This window comes from Pezoporus wallicus, unplaced genomic scaffold, assembly GCF_028554395.1.
Source record: "Pezoporus wallicus isolate ANWC-B61680 ecotype Strahan unplaced genomic scaffold, APGP_CSIRO_Pwel_v1 contig_5958, whole genome shotgun sequence".
Taxonomy (NCBI): Eukaryota; Metazoa; Chordata; class Aves; order Psittaciformes; family Psittacidae; genus Pezoporus; species Pezoporus wallicus.
Genome location: NW_026638491.1, coordinates 2,547,809 through 2,570,384, shown reverse-complemented (window position 1 = coordinate 2,570,384; position 22,576 = coordinate 2,547,809). Strand labels below are relative to the sequence as shown.

The window sequence follows — 22,576 nt, the reverse complement described above, 5'->3', positions numbered from 1 at the left end:
GCGAAAAGCGCTGAAGAGTATGAATCACTGCAAGGGAAAACTTGCAAGGGAATTTCTCACTCCTCTTGCAATTGGAGTAGTATGTGATGTAGAGAAATACTATTTAAGGCAGGATATCATACTAGTGTCCAGATACAAACAAGTAATATTATACCTTTCAGTTGGATACTTGCTGTTGCACTGTGCAGATAGTTGCTGTCTGTGAATATTTTGGAAAGCATACAAATCATATTTATTCTTTTTATTAAAAGTCAAAGCCCTCTTTTAAGGAACACATTACAAAGTGTAGCTGTTAGCTATTTCACTGCAAGCTCCAAAATGTTTCCATAAAGCAAGTTATGAAAGTATTGGTGAGGGTAGATGCAGGAGATGGTATTGTTCCTTTAACTGTGTATGTGTTACAATTGGTGAGGTGTAATATTGCCTTTTACTGTATATTAAAGGTGTGCAGGGCTTTTTATCAGTTGTTCTCTGCTACAAACTTCTTTCTAAACTGAAAGTAATAAAGAGCTTTCAGTTTCAAAGAAGAATTCATCTTGTACAATCTTTTTGTCCATGGTTTTTATCATAAGGATATGATTTTTTTTTTTTCCCCTTGCCAATTCACTGTAGGTACAGAATTTGGAATTCGTAGAAAACCCTGCACTTCCAGTTTGACCCACAGTAAGGGCCTCCCTTTTATATGTTTTCATTTAAAAGGGGTGGTGATTCTAATGAAGGTTACATTTGTAAATGCTGTAAAATCTTACACTCAGATGAGTTCTAGAAATGCAGACTGTTGCAACTTGTAAAGCTCTCTTATGCTCCTTTTCTTCTTGTTTTTTGTTTATTTTCCAGGTATGCATTCCTCAACAGCCACAGAACTTTTTGTTACTGGAGCTTTGCCAACCTCTGGAACATTTCCACCAACATCTGCTTTATCAGCATATCAGCATCCCAACACTTTGAGTAGTAGAAACTTTGCTGCTACTACTCCTTCTCTTACTCTTCAAGATACTACTTTCAGTGCTACATCTAATGGTCTCTTAACTACCCATGATCCTTTATTGCAGATTAAAACATCACAAGGCACTGTTCCAACTGCTGTGACATTTGAGCGCCTAGGCAGTTCTGTTTTAAGTACCAGTATACCACCTCAGTCATCAACATATCGTTCTGCTCAAGAATCTGCACCCCATCTCTTGCAACCTCAATTTAGTTTGTTGTCTTCAACCCTTGGAGGAGCTCAGCAGGTTTCTCAGGCATATAGCACATCTGTCTTTACTGGTTCCACTGCTTCTATTGATCGAGCACTTCAGCGCGAATGTAGTGTTATTAAACACCATCAGCGGCCTTCAAATACTCAGTCTGTTCAGGCTCAACTGACTGTTTCACAGCATTCCTTACACAGCTATTTAACAAGTACAGGTGGAGTTAATTTTCAGGATACATCTAGGCACTCAGCATTATCTTGCAGCCCAGTTGGAGATGTTACTCAGGTGAGCAATGGAGGACTACAGCAGAAGACTTCTCAAGTCACAGTGGAACTTGCTCAGTCATACACATCTGCAGTTCCATCACCTGGTTTTCCATCTGCTTCCACAACAAAAGTGAAAAACTGTTCCGTGAAGCAGCCTCCAAGGTCAGCAAAGACCCCCAAACCTCACAGTGTAGCTCCCACTGTGCAGACACAAAGCTATGCCAAAACTGCACAAAACCAGAGTTCTGTCATTACAGGCCAAGCACAGATCTATTCTACAGCACAGCTCCCAAGCCTCTTGTCGGTCAGCCAGTCCCAAAACTATGTTTCATCCCCAACTCAGAGTGTGCCACCTGTCAGTCACTCACAGGATTTCTCATCCAGCAAGGCTGAGAAGCTGCCCTCTCTGTATAAAACATTGACTTTTTCTGGGCAATCACAAGCTGTTACTTCTGATAGTCAAACTCTCAGTTACTCCTCAGAGGAACAGGTATTGACTTCAGTTCCAAATGAGAATTACTCTGGGCAAACAAGGGAACTTTCTTCAGTCAGCCAATCTCAGAGCTACTCTTCTAGTCACACTCAGGGTTTATCTCCAGTTAGCCAATCCCAAGTTAGTTTTTCATCTCAATCACAAGTTTTATCAGCTGTTAGTCCTTCAGAAAGCTATTCTTCAGGGCAGTCTTTAACATTGACATCGCCTTCCCTTTCCTTTAATGCCTCTCCTCGGATACAAGCTCTTCCAGCCTCGAGTCCTAACCAGAGCTATATTTCTTTACATTCTTCTCAGAATTCTCAGTCACAGGAATCCTCCTCTCCACAGTCTCAGAAGTTTTTGCCATCTGTCCAGTCTCCTCCTTTTGCATCCCCAGCTCATTCACAGACCCTGCAGAACAGCAGGCCTTCCTCAGAAACAAAGTCATACGTTAAAAGGAAGTCTGACTCTAATTTGTATGCCTCATCAAAACAGGAGGAGGAATTATCAATACAGGATATGCAGGCATTGCAACAGCAAGCTACTCTTGAGTCTTCCACTCAAAGGCTAACTGATGAGGAAATCAATGCTCAGGATGTATCCTATAGGGTCTCAAAAGCAGATGACAGATACTCTCAAAGTGTCATCAGAAGTAACTCTCGTCTTGAGGATCAAGTTGTGGGACTTACTCTTCAAGGAACAAAAAAAGATGAAAGAATGGTCAATTCTGTGGAACAGCTTTCCCAGCATATTGGCCATATCACTAGTCTAAGCCATGATATGAAAAAGACAGCTAATTTAATGCACACGACACAAGTAACCGTGAGCACTAAAGAACTAAACCAGCAACATTCTCTTATGCATAAGGTACATGAAAGTAAAGCTCAAGAACAGCAAGGCCAAGTCATTAGCGTGGCATCGCAGGTTCAGTCTCATGCTTTAAGGCATGGTCATCAGCTGTGCTTGCCCAGTGCACAAGTACTGCTGGAGTCAGCCTGTGACTTGCAGATTCTTCACCAGTCAATACTTCAGTCAGATTTAGGACAAACAAAGGCATCACCACAAGTGCAAAGAATACAGAGTCCTCAACAGGTGCCACATCCATTCCTTCAGATGGATGGTCATATTATTCAAAGTAATGGGGGTCATTCGCAGCAGCAGCTTCATACTCAGAATTCAGAAGTCATGAAAATGGACATTTCTGAGCCCTCAAAGCCACTACAGCAGCATTTGACAACAAAAGATCATTTTACTCAGACAAATCAACATGATTCAAAAAACCAGTTTGTTTCTCTCAGTTCAATATGTTTCCCAGAATCTATACTTCTCAGTGATGAGAGGAATATATTATCCAATGTAGATGACATCTTAGCAGCAACAGCAGCAGCCTGTGGAGTAACACCATCTGACTTTGCCAAATCAAATTCTAATGACGGGGAAATCCAGTCTGTTGAAAATAGTGAGGAGTCTAAACCACAGTTTCAATCAGTGGATGTAAGACGTGTGTCTTCTGGTTTCAGTGCCTCACCTACAGTAGTTGGAAAGCCAACAAGCATTAGTAATATTTCTTTGAATGGAAGCCAAATTACTATAAATCTTACACCAGTGTCAACAATACAGACAAAAACTGTGAACCTTGATCAGCAACACATTGAAACTTCAGATCAAAATGTAGCAACAAGAATGACCTCTCCCACCCTTGGCCCTGGTCAAGAAGAGCAAGAACAAGGGGCTGCTCCAGGTAAGAAACAATGTAGCATCAGTCATGAATCCGAAGAAGATAATGATGCTTCAGCTGATGGTGCACTGAACGCAAGAGACACAGAATTTGTTTCAAGTGGTAGGAGCCTAAGTGGAGAAAGTGCTGCTTCAGAGAATGACTTTAACATGGGTGGTGATGATGGTACTGTGGCAGGTAACCAGTCGAAGGTTTTGTTGCAGCCACTCTCTGTGCCCCACAGTGGAGATGGAACCATTAATAGAACTGAAGAAGAATGCCAAGATCTATCTCAAGGGAACCTTCAAAAGAAAAAAAACAAAGGAAAAATCCAAACCAGAAATGCTGCAGAAGACGACAGTGCAATTCAGAAACAGCTAAAAAGAAGTGGACAGTGCAAACGTCAGAATTCAAGAGGAAGTGACTCATGTTTCACATACTCTTCTGCTGTTTCTGAAAGTTGTTATGATACTTACCAGCATCAGGAAAGAATGAGGCAAAAAATCAAAGAAGTTGAAGAAAAACAGCCTGAAGTCAAAACAGGATTTATTGCATCTTTTTTAGACTTCCTAAAATCTGGGCCAAGGCAGCAGTTTTCAGCTCCAGCCGTTCGAATGCCAAACAGGACGAGGCGACCTGTTAACCAGGTAGTTCGTGCCCCATGCCTTCAACCCTCTGCAAAGCCTCAGCCAGCAGCAGCAGCACCTGTAGCTGCTGAAGGTAGTGATGAAAGTCCAACCAAAAATACTGATGAAGAAATTAAGAAAAATTTAGAAGCATTGGCTTCATTTTCTTCTGATGAAGATGATTCTGTGGGGGGTAACCACGATCTTCAGAAGAGCATCTCTACTGCATTGTCAGCCCTGGATGATACATCTGATAGAAAGAACAAATCAGGTAAAACAAGTGCACACGTTGAAGGAGATTTCTGTAGTTGATGGTGAAAACATAAGGAATAATTTTAGCTGTCTTCAGTTGAGGTAAAGGTTTTCATTGGGTTTGGTTTTAATCCCAGCCATAATAAAGAGTTATGTTCAAAACGTGCATTGACTATGAACCAAACTAGTGTTTTACACAGTTAGAAAATCTGTAGGTAAACTTTTTAATGCTACTTAAGTAGGACTCTTCTAACACCAAAAAGTTATTTTAGCCGAGAATTGGAATAATGTGTCTGTTCTCTTCTTTGGCTTAGAATGCTAAATATGATTTTCACCTGGAAATCTCAGCAAATCATCATGTCAGAGGTTTAAAAAAAATTTATTAAAAAAGTTTAGCAAGAGAGCATATTAAGAATTGCCATGAGCAAAAGTTAAGTTCTTCCTAGATAAATATGCAGTTTCGATAGAGGTGCACAGAGTATGTTTATGAAAACAGTATTTTTTTTCTCTTTTTAGATGAGAGGGGGAGATTTTTTTTCTCTAGGGGTGACATGATTTACTGAAAAATACATAGTACAGTTGAACTTAAATTGTAATAATCAGACTTAAAATACTGGGAAAAGATTGTGGAATACATGATATACTAAACAATACTTCATCTTAATTACTGTTCTCTTCCGAAGATATTTCTATTAAGTTATGTTAGGTTCAAGCATTTTGGAAAGGCCATTACAGAAGATGAAGTTCCTCATATATCTTTCCATTGAATACATATTTTAAACAAATAAGCAGTGACTTTTTTTTCCAGAAAGCCAAAATGTGGACCGTGCCATCATGTGAGCCTCTTGCTGAAGTCAATTTTAATAAGCCATGTTCTGTGTACAGCTTCTGAAGGAAGTATTTCAAAGGGGTTTTGTTGATGGCCATTTGCATGAGTGTTCTATTTGCAGTATTTTCCTTTTACAATGTTATTGTGACTTCTTTATTATTCATAAAGATTTAATATTTATACCACCAATGTTTGAATTCACCTTCCTGTTTTGTTGTGTACAAGACTGTACATTGTACAAGTTGCTTGGTAATCACTTCTTTCTTACTTGCTGGGCTTTTGCAGGTTTTCTAGTAATTTTTCTGCCTTTTTTTTTCTTTACACAACTATGGAAAGACAAATACTAAGATGTAGTCTGTTGGTAGCATTAGGTAGTAAATATCCATTTATCTGCTGTTTTGAAGACACTGTAATTATACTTGGGGAGCTGATAATGCTGTGCCTAATTAAAGCTGTCATAGCTTTCACTGAAAAAAGACATACAACCTATTTGCAATAATGGTATAGGATATATGCAGAAGAATGTATTTCTTGGCTTAGCAATTTTGCCGAGTTGATTTAATTAATCTTCATGTATCTGGAATAACTTTTATTGGCACATTGATATTTAAATCATTTGGTTTGGGTCACTTTTATTAGAATGTCACGTTATCTTTTCTCTTTTTAAAGTGATAAAGCCAGCAGTTAACAGTGACTGTAACGAAACTGTACAATAACAATCTTAAGTATGAAGCCAGTTTCCTAAGTGATATTAGTAGTTATGCTGTAGCCAATATGGCTTGATATCTTTTAGATCAGTAATTCGGTGTTAAAACTAATATGTATAAAAGAGTATAAAGTAATATCTAAAAAGGTTTCTTATTTTTTTCAGGTGGGAAAGATTAATAATTTTGAAAGGTGGGAATTTCTTTTGGCTCTTTGGCATAGAGGAGGAGAATGTTCTTTCCCTTCTTTGTTCTGTATCATCACTTCTCATTTTTCAAATCTGTTAATATTAAAAATTATTAGAATGTTGCCAAAGTTTTAATCTCAAACTTCCAGTTACAGTATCACAAGATTAAAAATTATAAATGTCCAAAAGTTGGACAGCAAATGTTTTCATACTTCATGTATATTTCTCTTTCCTTAATCCAATTTTAAAAAACTGCTTATCAGCAGATTGGAAACAAGATTTAGTGTTGTAACCTTTGCTGTTGTGTTTGCTTACTCGCACAAAGTACAACAGTATTTCTTGTTGATCATGTCTGCAGCTATCAAATTGGTTTTGAAAGCTGTTCATCTTTGTTATTTCATGATGCTAACAGATGTAGCAGTTTAATACAGAGATATACTAGCCACAATATTCTGGGTTTGGTTTCATTTTAGTTGTAGCCAAGATGATGCTTCTGTTTTAACTCTTAGAAGAGGTGTTTTTAATATGAGTTGTAACAGAAATGAAGAAAAATATTCTAGTTCCTATTTTTTGCCAATCCTTGATAATTTGTTTAACTAGAATTTTGATTTTTGTCTTCAGAAGCTGAAAAAGCGGCAGTTGTTCCTGCTGCTGCCACCACCACTGCTGCTGTGATCAAGCAGGAACCGCAGACAACTGCTCCTGTGTTCAGTGCACAGGAGAAAATGAATCCAGCTGACCCCTTAAAAGTAGCCCAACAGGATGCTGTGACTTCAGACCAATTGGCAAAAACACAGGCAACTGTTGCAATAGAAGGATGTACTGATGAGGAGAATACAGACAGTGGAGGAGAGGGCATGTACAGAGAACGTGATGAATTTGTAGTGAAGATTGAAGATATAGAGACACTAAAGGTAACCTGAATACTTGCTGGGGAGAGGTGGGGGAAATCATTAGAAATCCTGCATATGAATTTAGTTTCAACAAACTATCAAAAGGGAAAAGGCTGGAGATCAGTTTTCTGTTTCAATTCTAATATGCCCTGGTTGCTGCCAGGATGCCTTAAAGGTGTCTTTCTAGTGCAGGTTATGAATATGTTTTATATGTACATGACCTATTTTATTCTACATACATAATAAAGTAGATATATGTGCAGGTAACCTCTGTTAGGACTTGGATTTACCTTTTTATTATTGAAAGGCATATTTTTTTCACAGGCTGTTGGCAACCTGTGATTTATTTATTAAAGTAGTAGTAGGTTTCGAAGCATAAGTTGTTGAGGACATTACTTTTGAACTTGTGCAAAAGATCTTGGAATTGTCTTTTCTCCTTTTTTTTCTTTTTTTTCTTTTTTTTTTTGAAAAAGGTTCTGCTCATTGTTCCAAAAAGGAGTTTCTTCCATAAGCAACAGTACAGCTCCATAAACACGAGTTTATGGAAACACTTCTTGTGTTCTTGTTTGGTTTTGTTGCTTCTCCATATTAAATTCTTCATGTTTACCTATCATTTTTGCTATTGTAGCCAGCAGTATTCTTACCATTAATTTCTAATACTTCTGATTACTTGTCTCTGAATTCATCCTCTTGAGCAGTTTTAAATGAATTCACATAGCTTTGTTGCCTGTGATAAGTGATATTAGTTCTCAAGTGTTCCCTTGTCACTTACAAAAATGATTAAGGTATGCTGTTATATGCAGTTTGCATCATACTATCTTGATGCAAATGGCACATAGTGACTATGAGGTTGGAATTTTGAATGACTTATTTTAATTTCATCCCTGTGTAACTTGCTCAAAAAATATAATGCACAGCACATTTCAGGGAGAAAAATAAGTATGTTTCTTAGCAATAATTTTATGTTCTTACAGGCTGCTTTGCAAACAGGAAAAGAGCCTCCAGCTATTTGGAAAGTACAGAAGGCTTTATTGCAAAAGTTTGTTCCTGAAGTCCGAGATACTCAGAGAGAGTTTGCTGCTACTAACAGTGTGAGTCTTAAAAATTCCTTGTGGAGCCTCGTGGGAACTGATTTCCTTGATGGAAGTCTAGGAAGCAAGATGAAATGTGATTCTGACATACATTCTTAGGAAGCATCCTTGAAGGGGAGGAGGGGGAAAGGTTTCTGGATTTCCTCCTGCTCTAAAATTCACTCTAAATAATGGGCAGAATTCTTGTTTTCCAGCACGGGTTCTTTAGTATCGTTCAGCCTGCATAAAGGAGCAAGTTTACATAACCAGAATAAAGTCAGTGGAAGCAGGCTTGTGAACCACAGTGGGAAGGATTCAGATAGGATGCAGTTTCAACAGGCAGCCCTTTGCCATACAGATAATTCTTTAGGGATAACACATGGGGAGAATTAAATAAATGGAAAAAAATGAAGCCCAAAGTATGTCTTGCCTTATTTTCCTTATTTTCTTCCTTTAAATGTGGAAATCCATTGGAGAATTTCTCTTAAATTGTAAATGCTGTAGGATGGCTCATTCTTGTAAAGAAGTTGGTTTTGAACTGATTTTGTCTTTAGTATTTACGTTTTTATTTGTTTAAACTGAATAATTTTACTTAATAAAAAGCACTTGTGTATTTTTTTTTTCAGTATCTTGGGTATTTTGGGGATGCAAAAACAAAATATAAAAGAGTGTATGTGAAGTTCATTGAAAACTCGAACAAAAAGGAGTATGTCAGAGTATGTTCAAAAAAGCCACGAAGCAAATCTGTACAGTCAGCAAGGTATTTTTTTTGTCATTTTGCCATACTGCTTTCATATTAAGACCACACCTATTTTAATAAGTAAGACTGTAACTCAGGGTTATGTTAATTCAGCTTTAAGTTAGAAACTGAAAACTGTGTGTTTTGCTTTAAGAAATGAGATATAAATTACTGTCATATTAAGACCTTCCTACCTTGAATCTGTGGATTGCAATAAATTTTGGAGGTGTTGGGGCTCCTGATGCTATTTCTTTCTGTCAGCTTTTGCCTCAGTATCAACATAGAAGCCTGCGGGTGTAATGATTTTAAATGTGTGTTGTTTTCTCCTATCCCATGGACTTTGCAAGTTAGTTAATTTTTTCTGGATTGTTTTAATGATAATCCTGTACCAATATACTACAAGTACTTCTCAATCCTGGAAAGTTAATTTCAAAACAGAAGTCAGTTGTTGAAGCTGGTTGTTGCAAGTATGCTTTTCCCTCTTCTGTCAGCACACTGACAGTATTTACTTTTCTCATTGCACATGCCCTACCCCCCTCACCATACCCCAGAAAGCTTTATAACTTTGAGTGATGACCAGAAGAGTCTCTCACACAGTTACTTCGGGTAGCTCTGAGATTTCCAGTCACCTACTTCCCTTCTGATAAGGTTTTCACTGTCATTCACTAGCTAAGGGTTTTTCTGTTGAATTTTGTGTTGACCTTTGATTGTGCTTTTGGAACAGGTTGCGGATTCTGTATTGAAGAACTCTGTCATGCTTTATTGCTTAGCTTATGTTCTCACAACTTCAGATGGTATCTGAAGATTTTCTCTCTATGGATTTTCAGTAATTTAATGCAGATTGTTTTCTTTATCAGACACTAGTAAACTAATAAAAAACCACAGTGCTCTTTATTCAAGGAATGACTGGCATCTCATTTCTAGTTACATGTTCTAGTTAAATGAAATAAGTATATATAATCCATGGAGAAAATATTGTGGCTACATAAGATTTTAGCTATTTTATTAATATCAAAACTTGTGTGGTAATTATTTTCATAGAAATAATCTTTATGATATTGCAGGACTGTTCATTGCAAACCTAACAGTAGCACCAACAAAACGCCTGATCCACCAACACCAAAACCAGCAGCAGCAAAGGTCTCTTCTGTGAAACCCAAAGCTAAACAGCCAAAGGTAAAGGCTGAACCGCCGCCAAAGAAAAGGAAAAAGTGGAAAGAAGAATTTTCATCTTCCCAATCTGATTCTTCACCTGAGGCCCAGAGCGATGAGGATGGTGAGAGAGATACTGTTGTTAGCAACTAGGGCCATTTGTACTTAACTAACTGTAGTAGTAGAAAAGTATGTTGCTCAGTCTTGCAATTTTTTCTTTGCTAGCATCAGAAGCCAGAAAAAAAAAAAGGAAGAAAATCTGACTGCCACACAAAATTGATTTCTTAAAACTTTTCATTTGTTTGAGCATGAGCAAATGTGGGCAACTGAAGTTATCTCAAATGTAGTTTACCAGTTGGGTAAATATATTTTCACTACGTCCTTTCTCAGATGGGTACAGTTGAAGTCTGATTTTCAAATACATCTCAAGAATCAGATTCTTAGTTATTTTTCCACTACAACTCCATGTCATGTCTAAAAGAACATTTTCCACTACAACTCCATGTCTGCATGAAGATGTGGGCAGAATTCAGATGTTACTGTTGTTGTTTCAAAACCCAAGAAGAAAAAGCAGTTACTTTTTGGCTGCTTCACTGCTTGACCAAATGGCAGCTGTTCAAATGTAGCCTGATGAGCACATTTGCTCTTAAGACATTCATGGTGTCTTGGAACAGTGAGTTAAGATGTTTGCAGTAATTCTCTGGAACAGAGAGGAATTTTTGTATGGTGTTTATAGAGATTATCTATGATAGCAGATATACAGTGCACTTTGCAGGGTTTTTTGTTTATTTCTTCTATGTCTGAAATTAAGTTGCGTAGTACTCATGTTTTGTATTGCTGCATTTGCAAAGCATGTTGGCTTTAGTGACTTCAGCTAAGGATAAGCTTGGGTTGGTGTACTGGAACAGTGCTTCTGCTGCGGACAGCACCTTTAAAATACTGTTTTTCAAGCAAACTTGCCCAAATAACCATTAATATGTACAAGTGTCCATATTTAACATTTCCAGTTATGTGATGATAGTCATCCATAGAAATGTTGCTATCTGAGAAAGTCTAAGAGCCCTGTAAAATTCTGGTGTCATATATTGGAGACTAAGAAAAGCTCCAGAATGTTCAATAGTACTGAGGACTGCTCTATGTGCATATGTAAAATTGCTGTCTATGAAAAAAAAAGAAAAGAAAAAAACCCCACAAACCGACCAAAAGTTTCCCCAGAATAAGTACAAATGTGCCTTCATTGCTTCCCTGGTAAAATTTTATTTTATGTGGTTTTTGTGAGTTGGACAATTAGGTGGGATTGACTTCAATGGTATGCTGACTCCTAGGTGACGTGAGTGCTTTTGAACGGTTTTCTGTTGAACTACTTCAAGTTTTGTGGTTTTAGGAGGTACTTGCATTGACATGACACCTGCACTTAGGGCACTTTGCCTGCCTGAAGTTATTTATTATCTCTTTTTCTCCAGGCATTCATCTACAATAATAGAAAAATGTTAAAATTCCCTAAAATATTAGAGTCTAAGTGCTGATGGTTATAAGTAATTATATGTGTTTCTACAAAAAATTGCACCATTTATACCAGATTTGGGTTTCGTACCTGGTTTTGGCATGTAAGTTAGTTGAATATTATTTCTGTTGTATTGAGTTTTAATCTCTTGGGATACCAGTAGGGGTCACTTGTGTTTTAAGAGAGAAACCTTTAGTTTTGAAAAATACAAATACTTGAAAGATATCAAATGAAAATAGTCATTATATTCCAATTAATTTTCAGAGCTTGTACCTCCAGCTCCCCTCGTTACTCGGTTTTTGAACACAAGAGCTATGAAAGAGACTTTTAAGAGCTACATGGAGTTGCTTGTTAGCATTGCCTTGGATCCAGACACAATGCAAGCCCTGGAAAAGAGCAATGGTACAGTATGTTTAACATTTGTACGTTTTAATTACATTTTAAGGTTATTAATTGCTGAAACAAATGTATTAAAAAAATAAATAAACACCCCACCAAACTTCTGGCTACATACCCACATCTGAGGAACACTTTACACAAATTACTTGTCTGTGCATATATATATATATATATATATATATATTTGCACTATCTCTTTGAATAATCTAAGTAATTTGGAAAGACTGTTTTGTCTGCTTTGTTGAAGTACAGCTTGAGCTGTGAATGTCAGAGCTGAGCTCTTTGTTCCTGCTCTTACTAAATTTTAAAATCTTTGCAAACATTATTTCAAGTTACTGTTTCAAGTGTGTTATTTATTTTCTTATGAAGAAACGTCCTTATAAGTAGTTCTCATTGTTGCTGTTATTAAAAATTCTGCATTTCAAACTCTGAAACTTTAAAGTTCTGATCAAAACTAATTATATTTCACATTTTGTTTGGGGAGAAAATGTTTGCACTTATTCACTGTGGACTTATTTACTTTAGTGGACTCCAGGATACAAGTCAAAACTCTTATTTCTCAAAATTTAGTGAGACACTCATGTATAAAGGTCCAGAAAGAGAAATCATTTCACGTATTCTTTAGTTGCAGGCTGATGTTTTGTACTGTTCTGTTTGCCTGTATTTAGAAAACTAGTTTCTATCATTTCCTTCTCTGATTTGCTCTGGTTGTGCATTGGTACACACTTACCTCAAGGTTTCATACCCACGTGTATATCAGTAGGCCGACTAAAAGCACAGAAATTGACATTATAAATTAAAGATTCCATACCGAACTGTAAACTCATTCATGGCCACATGCCTTGTGTTCAAATGTATAACATAAAATCTATAGTGGTTTATCAGATAACTTGTATCAGTAAGTGCTTTCCACAGTTTCTTTTATTATAAATGCAAACAGGGTCATCGCTCGTAATATGGAATAGTAAATGTCAAAACCACATACTTTTCTTTACAGAACTGCCAGTTGTATTACAGAGAAGAGGATTATCTAGGACATGGTTTGAAATTGTCTCAGGATTTCTGCTCTGTATTGCTTTATCTTATTTTTTTTCCTTTCAACAGAAAAAAGAGGAGGATTGCAGTCAGCAATTAAACTGCATAATATCTAGACCACTTTAACAGGCTAATAAAAAATAATTCATGTTTGAAATCAATTTATATGAAAATGGCATGATTTTTTTTTTACTTCCACATTTTAAGTTAATGGGTCGAAGAATAGATTGAATAGGAATCTCATTACTGTATTTTTCTCAATCAACTGCTGACACTGGTATTTTTGTCTTTCAGATGAGTTACTTTTGCCTCACATGAGAAAAATTGATGGTATGCTGAATGACAACAGGAAAAGACTGCTTTCCAAATTACGCTTGGATCATACATTCAAGGTATTCTTTTTTAAATTCTAGGATTTTTGAGTAACGTTGTCAGTAAAGTCAGTCATTGAGTGCGTACCATGTAGGCATGACTTAAAACCCTGAAGACAAATTCGTAACAGAAGTGAATATGGATTTGAAAAAGATGCTATAAATTCCATGCTTGTGTGTGGCATTTGGAGAACATTTTGTGATGGAAGAGTATATACTGCAAAGTTAAAGTTCTAGTCTTAATCCCCATGCTTTCTGGTTCATTCCCAAGCATTTTTTCTGTTACGCTTCTCAAGTTTGCCAAAAGGAAAATCTGTTTCCTGTCCTTCTAAAGCTTTTGGTCAAGTGATTGTATTGTCTAAAAATCTTAATAAACTTTTACATGAAACAGCTATGCTGTGGAGCAGATGTCTGAACTTCTTTGAAGTAGAGAACATGATCAGAGTATTTTAAAACTGGGACAGAGGGACTTGAGAACAACTTGTTTGTGTGCTCTTTCATGTATCTTCAGCATAGAAGGTTGGGAAAAGTATGGATAACAAGCCCATACTACAGCAATTTTGACATGAAAATAAAAATCAGATCTGGATGTGGGCATGGAAGGAAGCAGCCCTACTGTCTCAGTAGAGAGAAGGTAAACAGGAGGATAAATGAGCACTGTGGTTCCTCCCATCTACCCTCCAAGCAACAATGCAGATTTCCAAAGTGCAGTGAAGTGAATTAAGGTTATTTTCACCTATGTTGGAGAACTAGTTGTTGATGTCTGTAATCAGACTGATTATTTCTTCTTATAACAGTTTTGAGACCAACCACAGTAAAGCAGACCTGTCTGTAAACACCATCAGACCAAATTTGCTTTCATCTGTCTTTCACCATTCCCTTTACATCCGCACTACAGACAAACTTGCAAAACTAGTTGTCTCTCTGTATTACTCTGTACTTATTTTTGAGGAGGAATATAATAGCAGACTTGATTGTTCTGTTTCAGAGATCTTTTTTTCCACAGCCCATTCCTGATAAGTTTTGTGGGATGCTGTGATCTTGTTTCAGAGGTGAAAACATTATCCACCAGCGAAACAGCTTCAATTCGCACTCTCTTTTAACTCATTTCTTGTAGGTAATGCTGTTTTCCCAGTTTCAGGGAAAAAGCTCATAGGATCTTCTGTAATACTGACATATAATTATAGCTGCTTATTCAGTTGGAGTTCGTAACTGTTATAATAGCTTTGCTGTGTGTACACTTAGCAGATTATGTATCATATCTCTTAAGTTTGCTAGAAGCCTGTATTTCTCTGTATGGTCTGCAAGAAGTTAGTAGAGTCCTGAATGTGAGGAATAGATCTGCTTATGATGTGAACTGCTAGATAAAGTCTTCTGTGTTTGCCTCCTGGTATGATAGTACCAATTGTGCCATCCTTGTGCCAGTATTTTGGATAAGAACTGGCCAAAGCCCCTTGACACTGAAAGTCAACCCTGAGGAAGGCTATTACAGGAGCTAGAAAAAACTAAGTTAATTTAAACCTATGGAAGTGGATGCTCCAATTTGAGAGCATTGTGATGAATGTTGTATATGCACAGGTGAGCTAGTCAAGGTTACTGCTACCACTGTGAAACTATCTCTCTGCCAGCTGATTCTGTACCATTTTACTGAGAGGGGTTTTTTATGAAGTGGAAAATGGCTGATATATGAAGTGGTAAAAAATCATAGGCGGGGAGGTTACTGAATTCTACTACTGCTTGTTAAAAGAAAACATAATAATTCAATCCACTTCGTGTTTTAATCGAATGGTTCGAATTAGTTCCTTAAGCTGCAGCACTGGTATATGTTTGTGTGTCTGATTTTTTTCTCGTACTGGAGTATAACACAAAGACAGATATGTTCATTGAACTAAAAATTTTTTTCAATACCAAATTATGTAGCATAACAGCTGTTTCAAAGCAGCCACTAACATAATGCTGTATTTGTACAACAAAGTTGTATTCAAATGTACTTATGCAAATAACTTAGAAATGAAGCTGGTTATGAGTTAATATACTTAAAAACTTGTGCCTTTTTGAGCCAGCCATGCACTTCACTGTGCATAAGCTTTTCTAACTTACAGATACGACAAGATGCAATTAAGTTGTATTTTGCAAAAGCTGGGACAAAACCTATGAAGATATTTTGGCATCCAATCCCTGCTACAATTGGTAGGCTTCCCATGGGAAGTACTTGGGCATCTCCAAGTAACGTGGCCTTATTGATTCTTGGATAGAAATGGAATGGGAAGCATTCTAAAAGGTGAAAAATGCCTAGTGCAGCGTTTTTGGTTTGCTCATCCTAATGAAGGAATCACAGATGATAATCTGAGATGCAATAAAAGGATTTTCTTAGTCTTGAAAAATTACAGTAGTCAGGAACAGGTGGTCCTGCTTTTCAAAGTGTGTATGATTGCTTGAGCTGATAAAGACCACTTATAGGCTTTTTGTGAAAGAATAAATTATTTCATAATAGGCTGCAGTCAAACTTTTCAAAGAAACATAGCCAGTTTATCAGCAGTCTGGGTGGCTTGGCCATTCTTGAATTTTTCAAAATCCTTTTTCTTTATATGCTCTGTTTAAAGAATGCTTTGGAAAATTTTCCTGAACTGACAGTGATCACTCGGGATTCTAAGACAAAAACTGGAGGAACGTCTGTGTCTAAGATCAAAATGAATGGTAAAGCTTACAACAAGAAAACACTGAGGGTTTCTAAATCAGCCACTAAGTTAGCACCGGTGAGTGTTCAGAGGGTTTATTGCTGCCACATCTGTCTCCTAATGAAAACCGCATTTACATGTAAAGTACTACTTCATGACTTGTTTTTTTTGGTAGATCTATGAAAATATAAAGTATTCGAGTGAGGTGCTTTTTCTATAATAAGGGAATGTTAAAAAACATTTTAACAGTATATTAAATCATGGGTTTAACTCATCTGTGAAATATAATTATATTCCAGGAATAATAAATTATTTCAGAATTATTCCCCTATTTAATGTCTATGTTTAGACGTAAATGCTCTTGTCCTGTATATTTATGCAAGGGAGGGGAGGATTCTTTACAGAAGAAAATGTCCATCATATACCTGTCTTGGAAAATAATGTGAATTTACCTAAAATAACTGTTCTTTTTGCAGGAGTTTACAGTAGATCCAGAAAAAATACAGTTGTATTCTTTGTATCACTCACTCCATCATTATAAATATCACATATATCTAACATGTAAAGAAGAGGTAAGTCTTGTCCTCTTTGAGATACTTTCATGCATTTGAGGGAATTGGGTCCAACTAGAGGAGCTGCTGTCTTCTTGTAAATGAGTATGGATTCTGGTCTCCTATTTTAATTAATTCTTTCTGGCAAAGGAAGGGGTATGTTGAGCACATCTGTTGCCCCTGATGGGCAGTGCTGCCCAGAGCATTAAGAGATGAGGCTTACAACGTTTGTGTGATATCAGTTTCCCTTGGGGATAGGTAAGCATTCTTCACTGTTATCCAAAGTAAACAAAACCGAATTTTATCGGTATGTGTAACTCCTCAGATTTAGAAGCTACTTTTTGTCTTAGAATGCCCACTCCTTTATTTTTTCTGAAAATCCTTGGTGGAAGTATTCCAGGTAGCAGAAATACAAGAATTGAACTCTGATTCAGTTGTTAAGAAATGCTTTTTGGGGGCATTTCCCATGTTTTTAAATTTTTAAAGGCTTTCTTCCAAAGAAGGTTTGTATTTAACTGCAGAATATTATAAAAATGAAAATTCTGAATTGCTGGCAGCCTAACGTGTGTGTGTATGCATCTCTCTTTCCATCCTTCTCATTTTTAAATAGATTTCTTCTGTGCAGAAGAAGAGTGCAGACCTAGGACAGGAAGAGATTGTGCAGCTCTGCATGAAAAATATAAAGTGGGTGGAGGATCTTTTTGAAAAGTTTGGTGAACTTCTGAACCGTGTCCAGCAGAAATGCTCCTAACAGAAATGTATCCCAAGTCTCACATTTTTCTACAGCACTAACCCAATGGAACAGAAAGCTCGGAGAGAGGCTCTGATTTCTTTTGCAAGGCCAGACTGCGTTCTTGCTCATAGCCGTTTTTATTTCTCTTTATGGAACATTGTGCCTTGGCTCTTGCTAAGAAAAAGTGATGCTGCCAAGGAAATCAGTCCTTTGGAGATGGAACTAAATGTAAACCTAACCACATTTTTAACCTGAAGAATTATTTTCTATTTTGTAAGCTATTGGATAACTTAGTTTTATTTTCAGAAATGATTTTGACAAATGATAAAGCATGCACTACATATATTTTTTCTTTATTGCTAAAAAGATAACAACTCTTAGAATACTACAGATTTTTCCATCCCTGACTAAGCGACAGAAAAATCAGTGTTGGGGTGAACTAATTTTTACATGTCTGGCCACCAAATTTAGAGTTTTCTACATTTTGTGAACAGAGCCAGAATGACATCAGCTTCTGCATTACGTACGTTGCCATCATGAAATCCAGAAATGTCATTATGCTTTATGGACTCCTTTTACTATTGTCATGTTCAGGAGACTGAGCATGGAGTTGGTGCAATCCTATGACTGCTTTTTGTGTCAAATTATATTGTAATGAAAGACAATGACCTTAACTATTTTCCCTGTTTTGAAGAAAAAGAATATTTTGCTTTATACTGTGTTGGTATTTTTTTTTCTTTTGGGAAAAAAATCTCAATTGTACATTTTAGCTCACTAATAGTTGTATTTTTCACAGAGGAAATATTGTGGTTAAAATTGTTACATGTATCTTTGTAATACACTTTCCATTGTTTTCAGTAAGTCCTATTCATTTATATGTTGATTTCATATTGTAAACTATATATCTCGAGGTAACCCTTTTGTTTATACAGGTTTGCTTCAGTGTTAACCAGAATAATGCATTCTAGACTAGTTTTGCTTTAAGTGTAGTTGTGTTAGACACTGCAGTTATTTTCTGATACATGAAAATAAATTTCTTACTAAACTAGCACTTGATTAACTGAGAGTTTAAATGAAGAGCTACTACACTTTATCTTCATCAACAAAGATTGATGATTGACTAGACTATATGCAGTGTTAAACACAGCTTACATTATTATCTGTAGAAGTGGCAGTTGCAGAGCTGTTCTCTTTTTGGTGCCTTTCAAGTCTTCAGACATCTTTGTAGCTTTTTCTCTCCCCTCCAGTTTTTAACAGTAGTGCCACTAGTCACACTCAGACAATGAATGTAATGGGCTCTGGTCAGGAGAACATTTTCCTTAAATTTGCCAACAGAATGCCTTACTGAGTCATTCAGAATGGATATGTACTCTACTGGCGTCCTAAAAAACAGTCGTGTTGGTCTTTAGTTCAGATAATGTAGGAAAAAAAATCATTCCTTTATCCTTTTGCTGCCACTTAGTGCCTTAATTTCAGCCAAGAAAGCAGGGTTCACTATTCATTGGCCAAATGAAATAATGTTCATTGCCACGTGACCTTTTTTCCTCATTATCTGTTTTGATCCTATTTAGTTGTTAAATATTCATTAGACCATAGAACTATAGAGTTTAATGAATAGATGTGAAAATGAAATTATTTCATCTTGAGTAATCAGATAGAGGTTTGAGTATTAAAGTATGTACAGAATTTTAGCTGATTAGTTTTAGAATGTTGTAGGCTGTTTACCATTTTCCAAAGCTTTTCATCTTTTAAAAGCAATAATTCTCCTTTACGATTTGTATGCAGACTACAGTGAACAGAAATGGGTATGTGCCCTTCCCTTTTTTAAAGCCTCTTTATAGTGGTTTTGCTTTAAAAAAGGAGGTCACTATCATATTACTAGATGCATTGTACTACTGCTATGTCGCCTGTGATCAAGGAGAGCAAGATGGGTTTGGGTTTAGGAAGAATGTGCAGGTTGTTGGAGCAATCATGAGGCTAATTCATTTTCGTGGTGAAAAGAAGGGTAGCCACAGGGTTGAAGAGTTGCTATTGTTTCGGTTGCACCATGTTGACTCTGGTAGGAGCTAAAGTTTATATGGTGAAACCAGACAGCATAGTTACCAACATTGATAGGAATCAGCTAAAATTGTTTTAATGTACATATGCACACTGCAGATACAGTAGAAATGCGCCTGGTATACTCTTTAATTGATAGTGAAGGTTCCCAGATTTACTGAGTGTCTTCCATTACTGGTGGGGGTGGTTAGCAGTGTGTGTAGATTCATGAGAGATACTTACCTGGGCAGAATTCTGTGGTCACGTTATGGAGATATATAGGGACAGCACAGTTTGGGAATTCCCAGTCTGCAGCAGTAAAAATTACCAGGATGCAGACTGAGGGAACAATCAGGATGGATCCTTGATGGAAAGGAACATGTCAGACTTTGTGTCTTACGTATCCCTGCCTAATGTGACTACAGAGCAACTAAATGAGAGAGGTCTCTGTGCTTTCTAAATGGTTTCTTAACTGCTACTGGATGTTTACTCTAGAATTTGAATCTAGAAGCAGCTTTAGGAAGCTACTTGTTCAGTCCAAGTCCTTAGAAGCTGAAGAAAGAAATGAGAGGCCTTTGGAATAGCTTGTCCCTATTCTAAAAGAAGGAAATTTTAGCAACAACAATTTAATAAAACCCAAAGAAAAGGAAAAACCTGCCAGGATGCTCTGCACTGCCACAGAAGGTGACCTGGCTTATTTTTGGCTGTTTGTTCTTGAGGCAAGTTAAACAAGCACTGAGGCTGTAGAAGACAGGAAAAACCTGTCTTTAATAAGATTACCCTAGGCTAGTAAAGATTAATATAATGGAGCTTCCATCTTTGTCTTGGGCAGCAAAAATGGTGGTTGGGTTATTAATTTACCAAATTAGAATAAGTAAAACCACAAAAGTCTCAAGTGTGTTGAAGGATCATGAATCAGCATAAAGCTTTGTTAGTGGGATCGAAGAGGTTTTTTTTATACTGAAGCAAACTTAGAAAAAAGTCAATGGATGAATTACTTTTTTACACAAATACTTTGTTTTGTTGCATTTTAGGTTATTAATTCTGCACTCACAGCTCAGTCCTTTGTTTTTCTTAAGTAACAGTGAGGTCTTCACCCCTTAACATCTGACAGTGAAAACTGAGTACTCATTTGGTTGCAAGAGAAATGCATTAGGAAGGAACAAAACCCTCCTTAGACTGTGAATTAGTAAACCAGAAATTAAACTAATTGCAGGATGAATTACTTGGTTTTTAATGCCGCTCTTCCTTCCTTTAGCCATGGCATCCCTGTTTACACTGGGTTTGTTTTTCTTGAAATACATTATTTCTCTTAAAGGCAGGTTTTCTTTGAGATGCTACTTCCAAAGTTTTGCTAGCAAAAAATCAGAGGCAAAATTGGATTGAGAAACTGTTTCTGAAAATAGCTAGGGACTTTAGGGTCTTCGACGTTCTATGGCATGTATTGTATTAATATCTTGTCGAAATGAAATACTACTTTTTTAAAAAGTCAGATGTTGCAGGCTGTCTTCCAAGTAAATGATTTCCATAGGGAAATATATTTTAAATATTATTTAAATATTTAGTACTATTTAAAACAATTTTAAAACAGAAAAGCTAATACTATGCTCACAAAATGTCAGTGTGTCATCAACCATTTCTTTTGTTGCCAGCAGTTCACATTTGGTCTCTCTTGCATACCTGTGCATTACACAGTGCACATTCTTCTGTATCTTATTGTTTAAGCTAATACTGACATGTCGTTGGTAATAAATGCATGTTTTTCTGCGTATATCCTCTACATATGGCAAAAATGAAGCTAGGGCTAATTAAGAGACACTTTATGCATTCTTAGTCCAGATTTTCAGGTGGTCCGTAATACAATATATGGAAATGTGAAAAAGGACAGTTTTGTACCATTCATGATGTTATTAACTAAACCCATTAAAGTGAAAACACTTTTTAAACAAAAACCTTATAATGCTTAGTCATTTATTATTAAAATACTAAGTTGTGAAAAGTTAGATTGTTGGAAACCCTTGGCAATTTAAACTACATGTTTTGGTTTCCAGATGAAGAAATACAGTTCTAGTGTCTGGGTTTTTTTTCCTCCATTTTACCACATGAATTGAGCATGTCTGGTTGATCTGGTTTATTACATCCTTAATGTTCTCAGTTAATTTTCACAATATATCTGCCAAGTCTTAAACTGATGTGACAAGTGAGAAGCCAAGACAGTTGGTGTAAGATACCACTTCTGTGATTCAGGTGTTTCTCAGCTACATTATTTTCTCCTGTTCCTGTTCTTGCTAAACTAGAATACCATCTCTATGTACCTGCGGGAAGAAATGGTGCTCTAGAGAGTTTTAGTCTCCCCCCACATTACAATTAATTACTCTTGGTATTCTTAGAAATATTTTTTCCCCATGCAGAGGGATGAAGTCCCGTGATGTGGCTGTTGGCCATAAGATACATTATAGGCCTTCTCTGAGCCACTTGCTGGCACAAAAAGGTGAATCTGAAGGGCTGGAATATGAGGGGGGTTTTGATGCTTCTGTGTGCAAGAGCTGCTTCCCAAACCAATATAAGCATAAGACATTTTTGCCCATGGAGTTGATCATTGTTTTCTCCAAAAAGCACTGGGAAGCAGGTAGACACAGAGAATGCCTCATTGCAGTGTGGAGGATGAACCTTTAGCTGCTGCGTTCCATTATCATTGATGAACTGTTTTGTTTTTAAAGAGAAAAGAAAAAGGCAAGAAGCTGAACGTATGCAGCTTTTTAAAACAAAACTATCCTGCTACCAATTTGTTGGCAAGCATCAGGAAATCAAAAGAACTTGTTCTGCATTAGGTATTTGCCCCTCCTGTAGAAAACAAGTCTTTGTTTCATTTCTAGAAACAAAAGAAAACTGTCTTAAATTGATTTTAATTTGGAAGAAACATGAGTTGGGTGTGAGAAGACATTGGAAAGGATGAAAAATTTGAAGGGAGGCTAGGGGAGTTTTTGGAGCGGAGGTAATTGAGGAACAAAGGGTGTGGTATTGAGGAGTGGTCTTCATTAGGAATAGCTTCAATTAGTTCTGCTGCAGCCTATATGCTGACTGAAAAGCAAATAACAAGCCAGCAGCTTGGCCTGGTGGCAGGTGGACATTCCTAGCAGAGAGTCCCACTAGGGCACTAGTAG

At 36.8% G+C, this 22,576-nt stretch overlaps 1 protein-coding gene across 3 annotated transcripts in view; it reads left to right on the top strand.

The window, feature by feature from the left end:
• Positions 1-21,364, top strand: part of QSER1 (glutamine and serine rich 1) — a 41,710-nt gene extending 20,346 nt beyond the window's left edge. For 2 of the 3 annotated variants that reach the window (XM_057410969.1, XM_057410968.1), the window contains 10 exons: positions 838-4,548; positions 6,872-7,164; positions 8,118-8,234; positions 8,840-8,973; positions 10,017-10,228; positions 11,873-12,010; positions 13,337-13,434; positions 16,017-16,169; positions 16,568-16,663; positions 17,253-21,364. In XM_057410969.1, the coding sequence (XP_057266952.1) occupies positions 838-4,548; positions 6,872-7,164; positions 8,118-8,234; positions 8,840-8,973; positions 10,017-10,228; positions 11,873-12,010; positions 13,337-13,434; positions 16,017-16,169; positions 16,568-16,663; positions 17,253-17,393 (5,093 nt within the window). In that variant the 3' untranslated portion in view covers positions 17,394-21,364. The remainder of the gene's footprint in view (positions 1-837; positions 4,549-6,871; positions 7,165-8,117; positions 8,235-8,839; positions 8,974-10,016; positions 10,229-11,872; positions 12,011-13,336; positions 13,435-16,016; positions 16,170-16,567; positions 16,664-17,252) is intronic. The other variant, XM_057410970.1, reaches the window with a different exon arrangement.
• The last annotated feature ends 1,212 nt before the right edge of the window (positions 21,365-22,576 follow it).